The sequence below is a fragment of the Acinonyx jubatus genome, chromosome E3 (genome assembly GCF_027475565.1).
Source record: "Acinonyx jubatus isolate Ajub_Pintada_27869175 chromosome E3, VMU_Ajub_asm_v1.0, whole genome shotgun sequence".
In the NCBI taxonomy this organism is placed as follows: Eukaryota; Metazoa; Chordata; class Mammalia; order Carnivora; family Felidae; genus Acinonyx; species Acinonyx jubatus.
The window spans coordinates 15,395,184-15,414,378 of NC_069398.1; the positions used below are offsets into that span (position 1 = coordinate 15,395,184).

The following is a 19,195-nucleotide window of genomic DNA, read 5'->3' on the forward strand; positions in this document are numbered from 1 at the left end:
CCACGTGATTTATATTTTCCATACTTTCTCTCTTGCTACCTTTACAAACATTCTCATATCTTTGTTCAGTCTTGAAGGATGAGAGGTTTTGCCAGATTTAGACAGCAGTGTGGGTAAAAGAAACAGACCATCCAAAGGCTTGAAGGTGTAGAGAACTATGGGAGACATGCATTCTGGGGTAGATATTTCTTACTTAGTTCAAGTGTTTTCATAATTATGATCTTTCAAGTAGTTCCCAGATTTTTCTACAACAAACAATGATGAAATCAATGTCCCTGTGTATATACTCTTACCTATTGGAGGTTATCGTTTGTAGGATTGATTTTCAAATATGAGGCTTGCTGGGTCTGTGAGTTTAAATATTTAATAACTATTGCAAGATTGTGTTACAGAATATTGTAGCAATTTACATTTCCACTAGCAATACAGGAGTTTACCTATTTCCCCATCGCAGTCAGTATTGCTGTTTTTAAAAATGGGGTGCCTGGGTGGCTCAGTCGGTTAAGCATCCGACTTCAGCTGACGTCATGATCTTGTGGTTGTGAGTTCGAGCCCCACGTCGGGCTCTGTGCTGACAGCTCAGAGTCTGGAGCCTGCTTCAGTTTCGATGTCTCCCTCTTTCTCTGCCCTTCCCCTGCTTGCACTCTGTCTCTGTCTCTGTCTCTCTTTCTCTTTCTCAAAATAATAAACACTTAAAAAAAAAAACAATGTCTGTTCTGGGGATGGCCCGGTGGCTCAGTTGGTTAAGCATGTGACTCTTGATCTCAGCTCAGGTCTTGATTGCTGGGTCGTGAGTTCAAGCCCCATGCTGGGCTCTGCCCTAGGCACAGAGCCTACTTAAAAAAAAAAAAAAAAAAAAAAAAAAATTCTGTCCTGTTGCTTTAATTTGAATTTTCTTTTTCTGGCTTTTAGAGAGACTGAGTGTCTTTTCATGTTTGTTGGCCATTTGGTTTTCCTCTTCTGAGAGTTATTTAATTTGGATAGTAGACACAAGGATAAAAGCCAAAGCAAAAAAAAAAAAAAAGAGGAGAACATTCTAATCACACATACGGAATAAGCTTGTGGTGTCCAGCCCACAGTAGGTCCTTAGTAAACGGTAGTCATTCTACCGTTTTAATTGTTCACCATTTACAGATGGTGACAGTGAACCTTATTGATGAGACTTAGCAGGCTGCTTCTTGAGTCTGATGACCCTCCTCTGGCTGTAAAGGGTTCTGAAATAACCCACATGACTGATGTCTTGTAACCAGTGACTCAAAAGGCATCAGTCAAGGAAAGGATGTGCTTAGGTTTATTTATTTATTTATTTTTAACGTTTATTTATTTTTGAGACAGAGAGAGACAGAGCATAAACGGGGGAGGGTCAGAGAGAGGGAGCCACAGAATCGGAAGCACGCTCCAGGCTCCGAGCTGTCAGCACAGAGCCCGACGCGGGGCTCGAACTCACGGACCGCGAGATCATGACCTGATCCGAAGTCGGCCGCCCAACCGACTGAGCCACCCAGGCGCCCCAGGACGTGCTTAGGTTTAAACGAAACCTGCAGTTTCGCAGAGAGAAAAGTGGGAGAAAAAAAAAAAAAAGCTAGACTCTTTTCCAACCACTAAGTTGCCCTAAGCCCCTGGTCACCGTACGCTGAAAACAACGGCAGGGCTATTTAGATAGAAATAAAGCCACTGTTTCAGAAGAGACAAAGAGTTCTGCTTTTAGTTTCTGTGATTGTCCATCTCAGGATCAGCCTGAATTATCAAGCATCTGCATTGCAAATACTGGCTGGTTTCAAGAAGAAATCATTCAATTGAAAGCCTGGTGTCGCCAGGCAATTGGGAGAGTGTGTACCAGCCGGAAACGTTCTCTGCTGCAAGCGATAGAAATCTCAACTCCCACTTCCTGAAACAGGACGTATATTGTTCATTTCACAGGCTCCCAAACTGTCTCGGTTCACAGCGTTCCTGGGCCAAAAGGAATGCCTACCGCTTCTTCTCATTAAACAAATAGGTCCAAAAGCACGTAGCATTTATGTCCTAACAACTTAGCCATTTGAAAAGAAAATACACATATATTGAAAAGTATTTTATTTATATTTTTATTTCATTTTCAGATGACTACACATAACTCAGTTGAATTGAGTCCTTAAATAACTTCCATTATTACATTCTACAGGTAATTACCATGAGATGTGTGTCCTTTGGGGGACTGCACAACTTCCCAGACCTCGGAGTCAGGTTGGAGACCCTCTTACCTACATTTCCTCTTCCACATTGATTTTTATGCAGTACTTGCTTTTTATTATGGCAACTCCCATAAAGCCAGCTTTGCAAAGATATGATGTTATTGGAGAGAATGTAGGGCCATTTGATATCACGGCCTTGAACAACCTTGAGCTAGTAATTCACATAGTGTTTGACAGATATCGAGAATCACTATATTTCCCTTGAAGTTTTATAATCCCCCAAAGCCCCTGTGAGTTCAGCGTGGCTCTCTGGGGTGCCCTGGTACACAATCCGAGAAGATCAGGTTAATTTAACAAGGAAGTCAGAAGCAGTTGGTCTTGGGGTTAGTCTGGTGGCTTGGTGATATCATCAAAGATCCACCCTTCTGGCAAGTTGGACCTCTTGGTCTCAAGACAGCTGCCATGGCACCAACATCACATTCTTGCCCCACAGTGCAGCTATCAAAGTGAGAAAGGAAGGAAGAGCAGTGTGACAGGATGACATAGACCATCTGGACCTGGTGGTGGATGGCAGACAGGTGTCTACAGCTGCAGAGGTATCTTGAACTAAAGGATCTAAACAGAGATAAAAATCAGAGGCCTCCATCATGTCAACCAGACCTGGGATTGGAAGACTGAGAAGTTTGCCAAGCTAAACAAGTTCTCAAGGAGACACTATATCACTAGCCCACCGGTTATCCTAGTCGTTTGTGGGGGGACCAGTGTGTTGCTTATGGAGACACCAGTCCACACGAGAAATCTTGAGTTGTGGAAATCTGTTGTGCCTGAATGACATTCAGGTTTTCTTTGGAGAGCCACTGTTTTTGGAGCTACCAAGACAGTCCCTGGATCTAGTGAGGGAGGCTGTGTCTGGAGAGGTGACATCTAGTTGACCAGGGGTCACGGGAGAGACACCCGATCTGAGATTTCAATGTGCAGTGCAGGTTGGCCCAGGGGGCAAAACAGGACTTCAAACAGAGGGAACAGCGCTGGCAGGGAGGGGAGTGGGCACATGGCTCATCGGACTGTTTAGGGTTTGTGTGACCAGAGGTGAGTCAGGGTAGGACTCACAGCCTGTGTGGCCGGCTCTGGGAATTTGGTTTTGCCCTGAAAGCCATAGGAAGGGCTGAAAGGTTTTTTTTTTTTTTTTAATTTTTTTTTTTTCAAACGTTTATTTACTTTTGGGACAGAGAGAGACAGAGCATGAACGGGGGAGGGGCAGAGAGAGAGGGAGACACAGAATCGGAAACAGGCTCCAGGCTCTGAGCCATCAGCCCAGAGCCCGACGGGGGGCTCGAACTCACGGACCGCGAGATCATGCCCTGGCTGAAGTCGGATGAAGTCGGACGCTTAACCGACTGCGCCACCCAGGCGCCCCAGGGCTGAAAGGTTTTAACGCAGGGAAGGATGTGATGAGGTTGATAGTCTGGGGAACAACAGCATCTATCATGTGGCAGAAATTTCTGGTGCTCACAAAAAGCCTTTCTTTTTCCTCCTGGGCACGTGGTTAGACTACATTTCCCAGACTCCTTTGTGGTCAGGTGAAGCCATATGACGGACTTCTGGTCAACCAAACATGGAGGAAAGGGATATTTGCCATTTTAGGCCTAGCCCGTAAAAACGTCCCCCACGTCCTCTCTCCCCCATCTGCTGGCTGGTGCAGAAGATCTGGGGACCTAGATCGTGGGTCTCCAAGATGGAAATGGCTTGGATCCCCGAGTCACCATGTCATAAAGGGCCTGCTATTGTGTCAACAGTGAATCGATTTTTATTATGTTAACCCATCTAAATGTTGGGTTCTTTTTTACATGGGTTAGCCTACTCTGACGAAAACCACAGCAATAGGTGCTCTTGATGGGGCCTGCTCTGAATCTGGCACTGTCTCATTTAATCCTCACGACAGCCTTATGGGGATGGGGGACGCCGTCTTCCCACTTCTCCAAAAGAAAACACTGGGGCTGAGGGAGAAGCCAGCAGGCGATGGTGAAGAAGCCTGATCCCCACCTGCACCCAAGTGCTGAACCGTGCCCTGCTGGCTCCCAGTACAAGAGGAACAGATTAAAATTGGGTGAGGCAAGGGGACCAGATGAGGAGCTATAGTGACCCCAGCTGGGAGTTCCTGCCTGTGACGCGGGGAAGGTATCAGATGATTGTAAATGTTAACCGAGAGAATGCACATGAGGTGTCCAGTGCAGGGCCTAGAACCTGGCAGGTATATCCTGAACGTTTGATTTTTTTTTTTTTTTTTTCAAGACACTAAGCAAGAACTCGCGGAGACCTGGGTGAAACCAGGAGAGACATGTTCTGGAAGCAGTCTTGGCAGGACTTGGGCAAAGCGTGAAGGAGATGGGGAAGCACAAGGTTGGACAACTGCCTTGTGTTGCCATTTGCAGGGACACGGGAGGAAGGGTGTGAGACATCTTGTACAGCGTGAGGTGGGTACAGAGGAGGGAGAGCACAGGGCTCAAGATAATCAACCCTAAACCTTCCGAGATGTGCAGATATTCAAAAGAGGGGCTGCATTCCTGAGCCTCCAGCTGAAAAGAGCTCTTAGCAAACCATCAGACCCTGGATGGATTCGCTCTGTCCTGGAGTGGATACTTTTTATCTACACAACCTTGGGCAAGTTCCGTAACTCTTTGTGCCTTGGTTTATCTTTGTGCCCTGAAGATAGGGATAAGAGATCAGGGGGTTGTTGTGAATATATGCAGTGTGCTCAGCACAGTGTTAGATATGCAGTAGGAGTAGTAAATGGGAGGCGTTTTCACTACATTCTCTTCTCCCTGACGTTATTTCTCTATGGATCTCTATCTGCACAGAAAAATACTCAGGTAACAGATATGAGCACTGAAAGAATCTTTGCCCGTCTTATTCACTGCTACATTTCCAATTAGCTCTTAGAACTAGTTCATGAAAGGTACTTAAATATTTGTTGAATGGATGAATGAAGGAATGCATCTCTCTCCTCTTTTTTTCTTCCTCCGTCCCTCCCTTCCTTTCTTCCCTCCCTCCTTTCTTCCTTCTCTCTTTCCATCCATCCATCCACCATCCACCCATCATCCACCCACCCTTCCATCCATCCATCTTAAAAAGATACTAGACTGTAGTGGCTTAACCCACAAGTTCTTTTTCCAATTGTGGTAAAATACACATAACATAAAATCTACCATTTTTAACCACTTTTAAGTGTATAGTTCAGTGGCATTAATTACATTAACACTGTTGTGTAACCATCCATCTCTACGACGTTTTCATCTTCCCAAACTGAAACTCTGTACCCATTAAACAGCAACTCCCCATTCCCCTCTGCCCCCCGCCCCCAGCCCCTGGCAACCACCGTCTCCTTTCTGTCTCTAGGACTCTGACTACTCCAGAGACCTCCTATAAGTGGAATCATGCAGCATTTGTTCGTTGTGACTCAACCCACATGTTTTGCAATCACAAAACCTATGTGACCCTGGGAAACGTAACTTTCCTGAATCTCCACCTCTCCTTGTGGAAAAGTAGGAGTACCTGCGTCGCGGGCTTACTGTTGAAGTGAGATAATGCATATAAGGTTCTTAGCCCGGTGCCTGGCAAGTAGAAGGCTTGTAGAAATTGCCCAGTAAATACTTGTTACACGTAAATATGTGTTCTTCATTAGTAGACACCGGTGTTGTGCTGATCGTGTGTCTGCCAGTGTCATAAGCTCTTTGTCGTATGAACTCATTCAAACCACAAACGCCCCTATGTCGTCGGTTCTATCGCTATCGTTCACGCTTCACAGCAGAGAATACTGCGGCGCAGAGGGGACAGCAACACAGGGCTCCAGAGCCAGCTCACGGCAGAAACGGGCTTGGGATCCAGGCAGCCTGTTTCCGAGGCCCACAGGCTTTCCCGCGACGCACGTTGTTACCGTGGCTGCCGCTGGCTGTCGGTGGGTGGACGGTCATCCGTCTACACGCATTCAGTCCTGGATCAGGCAGTGAGGGTGAGGGGAGTTGTTGAGGCCCCAGATACGAGGAGGAGACATCTGAGGGAATCCACGGAAACATCACCCAAAATGCGCTGGCCATTATCTCCCACGTGCGGTCCCAGCCCAGAGGGGCCCTCTTCGTGCTCACACGCTGGTCTCCTTTGGACCCTTTTGGTGGCCGCGGGGACCCTTGTGGTGGCTCCACGTCCTGCTGGGGAAGGCCTGGGGCGTTCCCCGGGTGGTGCAGGTCAGCCGGTGCCTTCTCCCCTTGTTGGCAGAAAGCTTAGCGATCCTTGACCATCCCCTGCCCTGCCCAGTTGAGATTAAAAAAAAAAAGAAACTGTTTCCTCTTCTGGGCCCCAGGGCCACCTCCCACCTCGCTTTATTGCTTTCTTGGCACCCTAGGGGAGCCTCCGCAGCCCTTTAAAAAAGTAGAATGAGCAGCCCTGGTCTGAGATAAGAGCCCGACAGCAGGTGCACTCTCCCAGCCAGCTCAGGCAAGAGCAGGTGCGCGGGTCACTCGGGCCCTGATGTCTGCGGAGGTGAGCCCGAAGCTGGCCTCTGCCTCTGCCTCTGCCTCCGCACCCTGGCCCTACAAGGGGTGCTGAGGATTGACAAGGCTGGGGCGCTGGGGGCTCCTTTCAGGGCTTTCCTCCCACCCGTGTCCACTCTCCCTTTTCCCCGCTGCAGGCGGCTGTGTCTGTGCGTGACGCTGAGTTTGTCGGTGGCAAGGGGAAGCAGCCAAGCATGGGAGGCAGGTGTCGTGAATCCTGGTATGAGCGGTTCCTGCAGCCCTGTCTGGTCGAACTGCTGGGCTCTGCCCTCTTCATCTTCATCGGGTGCCTGTCGGTCATTGAGAACGGGCCGGACACTGGGCTGCTGCAGCCGGCCTTGGCCCACGGGCTGGCCCTGGGCCTCATCATCGCCACACTGGGGAATATCAGGTGAGACCAGTTCCGAGGGATCGGCCTAGGCTAACCTGGGCGGGCAGAGGCGGGGAGCAAAGCTATCAGCGGGGACCCTGGGCACATACGCAAGTTTCCCAGCATTGTACATAGGAGCGTGGGCTGGGGACTCGGACTGCCTGGGTTCAAATCCTGCCTCTGCAGCCTATGGGCTCTGTGGCTTTGGGCAAGTCCCTCTCCAAACCCTAAATTCCCCACCCATAAGATGGGGAGAAGAGAGTATTTTTTAGTTTTTTTCCTCAAGCCCACACATATACAATGCTAACCCAGTGCCAGGCACTGTTCTAAACACTTCCTCCCTCTCTTCCTTCTTCCCTTCTTTCCTTCCTTCCTCCCTCCCTTCTTTCTTTCTTTCTCTCTCTTTCTTCCTGCCTGCCTTTATACATATACATACATATATATATATATATATATATATATATATATATATAATTTTTTTTACATGCTTATTTATTTTGGAGAGAGAGCCTGAGTGGGGGAAGGGCAGAGACAGAGGACAGAGGCTCCAAAGCAGGCTCTGCACCATCAGCACAGAGCCCAATGCAGGGCTCAAACCCACGATTCGTGAGATCGTGACCTGAGCTGAAGTCGGATGCTTAACCAGCTGAATCACCCAGGCGCCCCTCTAAGCACTTTCTAGATATGGACTCACTGAATGCTCTCAACAACCCCTTGAGGGTAGTTGCTATCACTACCCTCACTTTCCTGGTGTGGCCGAGAAAGGCCACGGGACTCGTCCACGGTTTCTTGGTTAGTAAGTGGCAGAGCCAGGAGGAAGCCCACGCTGAGAGCCCCATGGCAATCAAACGGCACCAAGTGCTCAGCTCCAGCATTACTGGTGCCATTAGAATAGGGTTTTCCTCCAGCTTAGGGAAAGGCGGAGTTCAGCCACTCGGGAGCTCTTTTGCAGAGCCCGGGCACTGGTAAAGGGACGCCAGGATACCTCTCTCTGTCTCCTAATTTGGAGTCTGGGGTCTCATTCTGACTGATGGCCACATCTCTTGAGGGCTGGAGCTCTGAGTGAGTCCGGAAGGAGTTAAGGGATGGTCGCCCACCAGGTCCTTCCTCTGGGCACCGTGGGCTCTGGGTGTAGGGCAGGAATGGGGCTGCCCGCTTCTCCCCGGCTGTCCCCCGCATCCCTCACCCCACCAGTGGGCACCTCAGGGAAAACGGGCAGGGTCTGGTGCCTGTTTTCTACTTGGGCAAGGTCCTTGGCTCACTGGTGCTGCAGGGCCATCCTGGGGGGCCACCCGGGGGGACACATTCCCTCTAGTGTTGGCCTAGACCTTGGTCTCAAGACTTCCTTCTGCTTTTGCGGGTGACAGTGGTGGGCACTTCAACCCTGCGGTGTCCTTGGCGGCCACGCTGATTGGAGGCCTCAACCTGGTGATGCTCCTTCCCTACTGGATCTCCCAGCTGTGCGGGGGGCTGATCGGGGCCGCCTTGGCCAAGGTGGGTGATCCCCACGGGGGCTGGGGTGAGGGGAGTGGGGAGTCGGAGGCGCCCCACTTTTTTCCTCTAGGATTTTCCTTCATGGGGATTGGGTGGGTCCTTTTCTCCCGGGAAGGGGGCCTTTGGCTCTCCTTAAACACACCCTGTTCTGTCGGTGTCTGGACATAGCTCTCCCCTGGACAGACCAGGAAGCAGAACTTGGGGCTTGAAGTTTCTCTCCCTGAGACCATTTCTGGCTTTGGAATGGCTTTGGGTAATGTTTCTAGTGTTTGGCCATTGATTCATTCGCTCACTCATTCGTTCATTCTACAAACTGGGGGTGGGGGAAGGCTCTGGTAACTCTCCTTGAACTAACTTCTCTGCCTGTTCTCCACTTTGCCTGCCTTTAAACCGCGTCCCTCGGCGTGTGATGGGAGTTCGCAATCAGTTTATTTCTGGAATCTTCCCCTGGCAGGACGGCTACCGCCTCCTCCCGCCACTCCGGTTTGTATAGACCCACACATCGCTTCACGGATGGACTCCCTCCTTGCCTCCTTCCCTTCTTTTCTCCCCTTCCTGTTGCTGTTAAGTCTCAGTACGACCAGGGGCCCTGCAGGACGTAGGGCTTGTAGGCATGCGTGTTAAGGGGCGTGGGGTCGGGTTGGGGGAACAGGGGGCGCCCGTTAGCCTGGCTGGGGTTCGGCCTGTAGCTCTAAGCACTGGCCCATGGCAGACTTTGGTCTGGAGTCCCATTTTGCTGTCTTCCCTGCCCTGGTCTCCCCGTGTTCCCCTTTGAGACCCTTATCCCCTGTCTGCAGAGTGGGGGCTGGGCCTTCCCGCTCTGATCCCTGAAGGAAAGCAGTTCCTAGGCTCTCCCTCCAGCCGGGCCACCCGCAAACCCGCCCAGCACAATCTGGGCAGTGCCGGGCGGAGGCTCTGGTCACTGAGCACACCCTCCCTGCGAAGCAATTCACACAGCTTCTCTCGGCAAATCTCCCGGCCGCGTCACAAGGAGCCACAGTCGGTTCTTAGAGGGCACTCGCTGCCTGAGTTCAGAGCTCCGATTACCATCACCTCCACTTTACGGAGGAGGAAACGCAGAAGAAGTCGGTGGCTGGCCCGGGTTCAGCCGAGCCGGGAAGCAGCCGGGTCCAGATTTAGGTCCAGGGTCCAGAGGCTTGCTCTGCTCTCTTCCCTTTCCAGGTGCCCCGATGACTCCTGAGGCTGAATTCCTGTCAAGCCTCGGGGTTCCCTCACCCCTTCAAAGGGGCCTTAAAGGGGGCTGGCAGTGGGGTGCATCTGGTCGGACGTGTTTGCAAGTTGAGTAAGGTTTTTTTGTGTTCTTTTTTTCAAAGAGGATCGTCTAGTTACATGAGCTCTGGGGCCCCGACCCCTGCAGCCCCTGCTGGGTTATCCCGTTTTACAGATGAGCAAGAGGAGGCTCAGAGAAGTCCGGTGGCTCTCAGTGAAAACTGAAGCTGGGGTATGCGTGACTGTGGATTGGACAGAGCCTGTCACTGCCCCAGCGGTTGGGGGGCACACGCTTCCCCTCGCTGCCCGCCGTCCCCCTGCCCTGCCCACACGGTGAGGCCAGTGGCTTCTCTTCTCTCCGCAGGCAGTGAGTCCTGAAGACAGGTTCTGGAACGCGTCTGGGGCGGCCTTTGTGACGGTCCAGGAGCCGGGGCAGGTGGGGGGGGCGGTGGTGGTGGAGCTGATCCTGACGACCCTGCTGGCACTGGCTGTTTGCATGGGCGCCATCAACGAGAAGACGCAGGGCCCTCTGGCTCCATTCTCCATTGGCTTTGCCGTCACCGTGGACATCCTGGCCGGGTGAGCGGTCCTGGGCCAGCCTTTGGGGTTGGGGTACCCAAGGAGGCACCCCTCTGCCCCTCTAGTAAGTTATTGCCGTGATGGAACGTGGGCCCCAAATGACCCTTCTAACATCATTCCAGGGAAGTCAGAAAACTGGCTTCTCATGTGAAATTTTCCTTTCTTTTGAAAAAAGTTTTTTTAGTGTTTATTTATTTTTGAGAGAGAGAGAGAGAGAGATGGAGAGCAAGTGGGGGAGGGAGACACAGAATCCAAAGTAGGCTCCAGGATCCGAGCTGTCAGCACAGAGCCCGACACGGGGCTCGAACTCACCAACTGCGAGATCATGACCTGAGCTGAAGTCAGACGCTTAACTGACAGAGCCACCCAGGCACCCGGAAATTTACCTTTTTTTGTAGCGTTAAACATTTCTGTGAGCTGTGTTTGTTCAGTCAGTGGGAAGCCAGGTTTTAGCCTCAGCCTCACAAAGAGCTTCCATACTCACTGACTCATCTAGGGTGAGCCCCTCAGGGGTGCAGGAGGGGTTTAAGGAGACAAGCTTGGGTCAGGGATTGTTTCTCCCATTTTATATATGAGGAAACTGAGCCCAGAGAGAACACACGTGGCTTATTTAAGGTCACTGGACAGTGGCAAATTAAAGGACAGATCTGGGACAAGAGCCCAAATCTCTTAGTAAAGGGGACAAGCCCCTTCCTTTTGTGTGTGTGTGTGTGTGTGTGTGTGTTTATTTATTGGAGAGGGAGAGAGGAGCAGAGAGAGGGGGGACAGAGGATCTGAAGCAGCCTCTGAGCTGACAGTAGAGAGCGGGATGCGGGGCTCGAACTTATCAACCAGACCTGACCCAAAGTCAGCCGCTCAACTGAGCCACCCACGTGCCCCGAGGGAGCCCCTTCCTAATGCCCACCTCCTTTCTTTCTCTTGGACACAGAACCAAGTCTAGGCGGTCCCGGCTCTGCCGCCCACATCGCTGTCATCCTTTGGGAGGTGGAGTCTGGGGAGCTTGGGGGGGCGGGGGGTGTGCGGAAAGCGCGTGTAAAGCCGCGGCGGTGCTTTGCTGCCCTCTAGCGGCTGTTGGTTCCTTTACAAGCCAATGATTCATCCTTTGGACTTTGGCTGCCGGGCAGGGGACCCCGGGAGACCCTCAGCAACGCGGCAAGGATACCGACCCCAGAACCAGAGAGGTAGCCCTGGAGAACAGCGCCCCCTCCTCCCGTAGGAGACGCCAGGCCCCAAGCTTGTGGCACAACAAGGGCTAATAAGGGTTAGCTAGATTAAACGCTTGTACGTGAATTATATTGTGAGTCTTGGGCTCCTAAGTGCATTTTCGCAGTGGCTCCTGACAAGAGCCTATGAGATAGGTACTTTCTCCTCAAGCGAAGGGCACACAGCTAGAAAGAGCTGGGCTGGATTTCGGATGCAGGTCAGCTTCACTCCGAAGTTCATGCGGTCGACGCTGCCTGCTTGCCTTGGTTTCTTCAACGTCGACGAGGACCTGGACCCGTTTTCTCTTCCTGTCACCACTGAACTCTCTCTCTGCTGTCTGTTCTTCTGGAAGGGCGTGTGGCGAGTGACAGAGAAGCCTTCCACTTCCCGGTGCTAATAGCCTCTTTGCCTGTGTCTTCTTTGGGATCCACCCCCCTCCCCCCGCCCCACCAGAGCCCCACAATATGGTGGCTTCAAGAGGGTTTCTGGGTGGTGTGCGACTTGAGCCTAGTCGGGGAAATGAACTTGACCTTGACGCGGGCCGGGGCCTGGCGGGGATCTGGCGACCATGTGGCTGGGTGTTTGCAGGGGTGCTGTGTCCGGAGCCTGAATGAATCCTGCCCGTGCCTTTGGACCTGCTGTGGTGGCCAATCACTGGGACTTCCACTGGATCTACTGGCTGGGCCCGCTCCTGGGGAGCCTCCTGGTAGGAGTGCTTATCAGGTAGGAGCGTGACCCAGGGTCACTGGCCCCTCTCGTGGGCACCTGGTGTCAGTTCCCAGAGCATCCAGGGCTGGAGGGCTGGGATCTCACGTGGGTTTGAAGAAGGGAAGAGGGAGTCTTTTCCAGAGACAAAGATTATGGCTCCAGGACCTTTGGTTCCAAGTGACGGAAATCCATCTCGATGTAGTTTACGTCCCAAGGGGGAATTCGCTCACTCACATAAATGAGAAGTTCACACGTAGCACCGGCTTCAGGTGGTGCTCAAACAGTGTCTTTAGGACTTGGTCTGCTATCCTCTGGGCAGGCTTCATGCTCCGAGAGGCTCTCCGGGAGAGGCAGAGATGCTCGCCGGAAAAGCTAGGCTTCCATGTCAGCAGCTTAACAACCCCAGAAGAGATAAAACAACAGCTCTAGCAAAAGCCCGGAGTCTCACGTTCACTGGTTTGGACTGGCGCAGCATGGGTCGTGTCCCCCTCTGCATCCACCCCTGTAGCCACGGGGCTCAGGCACTCTTCCTGGCTATGTCGGGAGTTGGGGCGAGGTCAGCCTCACCTGCACAGCCACGTGGACCACGAGTAGGGGAGCTCCTCACGGGGCGGGGGAGTCCTATCCACAGAGAGAACCGTGGAGATGGTGCCCCCAAGAACACGCGTGCCAGGAGATGCCATTGACATGAAATGCAACATGAGCAGAGCTCCCTGGCCTTGTGCGGTGGGGAACAAGGTGGATGCCACAACAAGGATAGTATCTGCTTGACTGCTTCCCCTTGAGCTCTCCTTGTGAGCTTTGAAGGTCTGCAGGGGCCTGGTGTGTTTTTTGTTTGTTCGTTTTCCCTGCTCCAGGCCCTGCAGGGACTAGGGTCTGGACTTGGTACACGTTGAACCTACCTCCCGCAGCCTGGGAGGGCACAGTCGCTGGGCTGGTCTCTAGCGTTTGCCATCATTGCCCATCTGCAGTCCGGCTTAGCCCACAGGTTGGCAATGAAGGGCATCACTGTTGCTTTCGGAATGGCTGAGAGAGCATCGTCAGGGAAAGGTTACTGGAAAGCAAACAGGAAAGAGTTTCTCCCTTTCCCCAAGGGGATTTGGCTATTGAGGCTGGAAAGGCTCAGGAGAGCATCTTTCTGGAGAATTCTGGGCCTGGAGACACTTGATGAAGGGCTGGGTCTCTCCTCCAGAGGCTTGGGGGCCTCATGGGGCCATCTTTTTTTTTTTTTTTTTTTTTTTTTGTAGGTTCATCATTGGAGATGGGAAAACCCGCCTAATATTTAAGGGACGATGACCCTGGTGGCATTGTTGCGGCCCCACCCAGAATGCAGACAGGTCACCTTCTGCATTTCCTGCCTGGGCAGAGGCCCAGAGGAGCCCCTCACTTGCTTCCCCCCCATGTGCGCCTGGCTTCCCAGATAGACAGACTGTCGCTAAGTTCTGAGGATGCTCTATGTTCTCCAAACTCCACTGGGCTCGGTGGAGACCTCAGCCTGGGGGGCGTGTTGCCGGAACGAGGGAGAGGTCTTTCTCGGGAGGGAGGGTGCCAGGAGCTGAATAGGTGGCTGTTTATGCGCAGGAGTTCACTGCCCCCGGCCCCCTCTCCTTCTCCTTCTTCGCTGTTACAGAAGGGCCTTCAGGGGGTTTCCCTGCTTCCTGAGCTGCCACTTTAGCTTTGCAATAAATAGTCCACTATTTCTTTTTGGGTGCATTTGCCTTTCATTTCGGACATGGGCGCTGCTGGGGAGGAAGCAAAAGTCTGGGCTGGGCCTTAGCTGTCCGGAGCCTGGCTTAGGGTCCACATCAAGGTAGGTACTGAGGACGTGGGCAGTCCTAGAGCCCGTCTTCCACCAGGCCAGACCCATCCTGGAGCCCTGCCAGGAGCTCAGAGTCAATCCCTGATCAGAGGCCGCAGGGTCCAGGGTCTGGTTTAGTGGCCAGTATCACCTAGGACACAGATCAGCCCACTTGAGGTGCTTGGCCGGGGATGGGGGTGGGTATAGGGGTCGGCCAGAGCTGTAAGGATCTCCCAAGGAGATCAATAACATGGCATAACATAGGTCTGGAGAGAGACTGGTGTTTGGATGGAAGATATGACTATCATGAGTAAGGAAGGATTGAAAAAAGATACGGAGACACATTCGTAACCTCATACCTTCCAAAAAGAGTGCATCATCTCTACAATCTATGGATTACCGATGGAAGTTGGTCATTGTTAACACCATGAAGAAGGGCCAGGGAAAAGTAATCCTCAACAACGAATGAAGACTCACCCACTTCTACGAGATGAGCAAAATGCTCACCCGAGTAAAAATGAACAAAATGCTTAGAGAAAATCACTGATATGCTTTGAGGCTGCCTGGTGAGAAAATGGGCACACCACATACCCAAACATCCAGAGCAGTTTTGGGAGACAAGGAGAATAGCAAATAACAACAACAACAACAACAACCCTAAAAAAAAAAAAAAAAAAAAAAAAAAAAAGGAAAAAAGACAAACAGGCAATAATATAAAACCAGTAACAAGCAAATTAGAACATTTACAAAGAGTGACAAGTGTGAAAAGTTACTGTTTCATTTGTTTATGTGATGAAGTAAACCTTTGCAGGATGCTTGGGTGGCTCAGTTGGTTAAGTATCTGACTCTTGGTTTCAGCTCAGGTCATGATCTCACACGTGATCAGTCCGTGTGCAGACGTCGAGCTGCGAGTCCCCTCTCGCTGCCCAAAAAAATCACTTCAAAAATTAAATAAAGAAAGAAAGAAACCTTTGGTAAATCTAGTAAATAACAAAATAGTTATATATACATACACATACATGCGTACATACAAACATATACGTGTACATACACACATACGTATACACATGCGTGCATTGGCATGAACACGTGTGTAACTAACACTGATCATTTAGTCCATGCTTGGCACTGTGCATAATGCTTTCTATGCCTTATCTCATTTGCTCCCCACAACCCTATGAGGTACAGCACAGTGGGTTGAATAGCGTCCCCCCACACTCATGTCCACCTGGAACCTCAGAGGGTGACCATATGTGGAAGTAAGGTCTTTGCAGTGTAATTAAGGTAGGGATCAATCAAGGTGAGATCAGGCTGGGTTAGGGGGGGCCCTAAGTCCGATGGGAGTGTCCTTAGAAGAGACAGAAAAGGACACACAGAGACACAGAGAAGAAGGCACGCGGAAGAAGGATGGGGGCAGAGACTGGAGTTACTGCGTCACACGCCAGTACCAGGAGTCCCGGGAGCTGCAAGAGGCAACAAAGGTTTCTCCCTCACAGCCTTGGGGAGCCTGGTGCTGCTGACACCCTGATTTCAGACTTGTGGCCTCAGAACTGTGGGAGAATAAGTTTCTGTTGTCTTACGCCACGCAGTTTGGGGTAATTTGTACAGCAGCCCCAGGAAAGTAACACAGGCAGGTACCCTCACCCCTTCTCATCTTCCAGGGGGACAGATGCGGCTTCCAAGTGATGGTGTCACCCAGAGTCCCACAGTCCGTCGGTCGAGCCAAAATCTGAGATCAGGAATGTTTGTAGGGTTCATGATCTTTGCCATCACACTTGGACGTTTCTGAATGAGGGACAATATGTCTCCTGTCTCATCTCCTATTTGCCGGTTAGTCCCCATTAGGAGGGGGGCAGGAAGACACGCGCTGTACCTTCTCACTGCTTACTTGCAACTGGACTTCGAGTCCTGGTCTCTCATGACAATTTCTGGACCATAAGCTCTCAAGACGAAGGTTGTTGCTAATTCATCTTTGCATCGCCACATTATTTGGTGGCAAGTATGGCACAGGCTATGGCACAAGAACAGCCACTCAGATCAATGGCACAGAATAGAGAACCCAGAGATGGACCCACAAACAGATGGCCAACTCATCTTTGACAAAGCAGGAAAGAATAGCCAATGGAATAAAGACAGTCTCTTCAGCAAGTGGGGCTGGGAAAACTGGACGGCGACACGCAGAAGAATGAACCTGGACCACTTTCTTACACCAGACACAAAAGTAAACTCAACATGGATGAAAGACCTCAATGTAAGACAGGAAGCCATCAAAATCCTCAAGGAGAAAGCAGGCAAAAACTTTTTGATCTTGGCCACAGCAACTTCTTACTCAACACGTCTCTGGAGGCATGGGAAACAAAAGCAGAAATGAACTATTGGGACCTCATCAAGATAAAAAGCTTCTGCACAGCTGGGGCACCTGGGTGGCTCAGTCACACGTCCGACTGCGGCTCAGGTCATGATCTCACGGTTTGTGAGTTCGGGCCTCGTGTTGGGCTCTGGTGACAGACAGCTCAGAGCCTGGAGCCTGCTTTGGATTCTGTGTCTCCCTCTCTCTCTGCCTCTCCCCCACTTGTGCTCTCTCTCTCAAAAATAAATACATTTAAAAAAATTTAAACATATTAAACTAGTGTAGTGTAATAAAAAATTATGGAGAGCCTGTGTGGCTCTGTTGGTTGAGCGTGACTCTTGGTTTCAGCTCAAGGCAGGAGCTTTGTGAGTTGGAGCCCCACACAGGGCTCTGTGCTGGCAGCACGGAGCCTGCTTGGGGTTCTCTCTCTCTCCCTCTCTGCCCCTCTCCCCCTCTCGCATGCTGTCTCTTTCAAAATAAATAAACTTAAAAAAATTATATTACGGTCAAAAGACCCTAAATTTAGGACTTAGTTTTTCCACTTTCTAGACCTGTGACCAAGGAAAATTTCTTAAATTTTGTCAATTTTTTCTTTTTTTATTCTTAAACGAGGACAGTAATATTAAGTTCTGCAAGTCCTTTCCAAGTTCTAATGTTCTGGGAATCTACTGCAATAAATCACCTCTCCAAAGGCAAAAATAAATAAGTAAACAAATAAATAAAAATAAAAAATAAATACAAGAATGGCACAGGCAGGCTGATCCCAATGACTCTCAAAAGTCATTCAGACCCTCCAGAGTAGAATCCAAATTTGACCCAGATCATCCCCACCCCACCTCTTGTCTTCTCAGAACAAGGAGGAACTGGAAACGGGGGATGTCAGAGCTGGAAACTCCATGACGGTAAAATGCAGTGGCCACGAGTTTGGATTCTGAGCAAGATCCGAGCTTAAATCTTAAGACTGTTCATGTCTTTGCTGCGTAAGCTTGAGAAAGGCAACTTCACGTCTCTCCGCTGCTTTTTCTGTACAGCGGAGGCAGGGCCACAGAATGCATGGGAGTATAACCTGCCGTTTGTAGAGCGTTCGCACGATGCCCAGTACAGGCGAAACGGAAGACGTGTCAGCTCGTGGTACGTGGTGTGATGTAATCAAAGGCTCTGACTTTGCGGGTACCAGAGTCATGGTGAGGGGCGGAGGTCTAGAAAGGAGCTTCTAAATGACCTTCGCACATGTCTATTTTTTCACCTACCTTCTTTGGGCCTCTCAAAGGGGAAGAAGTTGGGAACCACTCACGGCTGCCTGACCCCAAAACCCGGCGCAGCTGAATAATTTGACTAAATCACAGAGCGATCTAATGGCAGAGCTCAACAGAATCCAGGATTTGGGACACACAGTCTAGTTTTCTTTCTTTAAAAAAAAATTTTTTTTAAATGTTTTATTTTTGAGACAGAGAGAGACAGAGCATGAACAGGGGAGGGGCAGAGAGAGAGGGAGACACAGAATCGGAAGCAGGCTCCAGGCTCTGAGCTGTCAGCACAGAGCCTGACGCAGGGCTTGAACCCACGAACTGTGAGATCATGACCTGAGCCGAAATCGGATGCTTAACCAAGTGATCCACCCAGGTGTCCTTTTTTTTTTGTTTGTTTTTTTTAACTTATGTATTTAAATCCAAGTTAGGTAACATATAGTGTAATAATGGTTTCAGGAGCAGAACCTGGTGATTCATCACTTACATGTAACACCCAGCGCTCATCCCAGCAAGTGCCCTCCTTTATGTCCATCCCGCCTCCCCTCCAGCAGCCCTCAGTTTGTTCTATTTAAGAGTCTCTTCTGCAACTCTCCGTCATCAGCCTGTCCAAGAACCCTGGGAGTTGCGGCAGCCCCGAAGAGCAGCATGCCGGTCTCCTACCCAGCGTCTGTCTCCGTGCCTGCGGTGCTGCCCGTGTCTCTCTGCCACGTGGTGCTGCTGTTGGGGCTGGTCCTCGGACGTGGTGCGTGCCCAGTCGCGCTTGTCCGGGCCAGGGTAGCTTCTTGGAAGAGGGATCCCTTACTGCCACTTCCACACCTTCCATGTCAAACACGCTAGCATGACCCGCGGGCCCTGTGCTCAGGTATCCAAGCACCTTATGCCTTAAGGCTGCGGGCTTTCGGATCTTGTCCCCCTTCCTCCATTCTTAAGTGCCACCATGTCCAGGTGGGTTTCGGTATCCACCTCTCGTGCAACCCAAAGCCACGGTTTCCCTTCGTGTCCTCGGACTCATCATGAAGTTTGGGCGGTTTGTGTGTGTGTGTGTGTGTGTGTGTGTGTGTGTGTGTGTGTGACTAGCTGTAGACCTTTTTTTTTTTTAATTGAAGTATAGTTGACACGTGTTATATTAGTTTCAAGTATACGACAGTGATTGGGCAACTCCGTCCTTATGCTGTGCTCACAAGCGTATTCACACTGCCACCTGTCACCATACAACGCTATTACATTGACAACGTTCCCTGGCCCTTCATCCCGTGACGTACTCATTCCATCGCTGGAAGCCCGTTCCTCCCACTCCCCGGCCCCCAGCTATGTTCCTTTTAGTCCTTAAACACAAAAACGTTCATTCACCTCCCTTCAAGTCTAGTTGATTTAACCATGTCTAGAAATTGCAGATTTGTAGCCCTTACAGAATTGTTTTTCCCCTTAGAGCTCTAAAGTCTCTCGTGTCATTCCCAGACCTGGGTCTGTTCACACACCTCAATGTCTGTGAGGG

The 19,195-nt window shown here is 50.8% G+C and overlaps 1 protein-coding gene across 1 annotated transcript; it reads left to right on the forward strand.

Annotated features, from left to right (window-relative positions):
• Window positions 1–732: 732 nt before the first annotated feature.
• Window positions 733–14,003, forward strand: AQP8 (aquaporin 8). The gene is given in 10 exon segments (XM_053212890.1): window positions 733–1,289; window positions 1,526–3,343; window positions 3,600–4,619; window positions 5,568–6,126; window positions 6,571–6,707; window positions 6,856–7,109; window positions 8,456–8,582; window positions 10,177–10,391; window positions 12,183–12,317; window positions 13,550–14,003. Coding segments are annotated over 6 exon segments (792 nt in total). The 5' UTR covers window positions 733–1,289; window positions 1,526–3,343; window positions 3,600–4,619; window positions 5,568–6,126; window positions 6,571–6,695; the 3' UTR covers window positions 13,599–14,003.
• The last annotated feature ends 5,192 nt before the right edge of the window (window positions 14,004–19,195 follow it).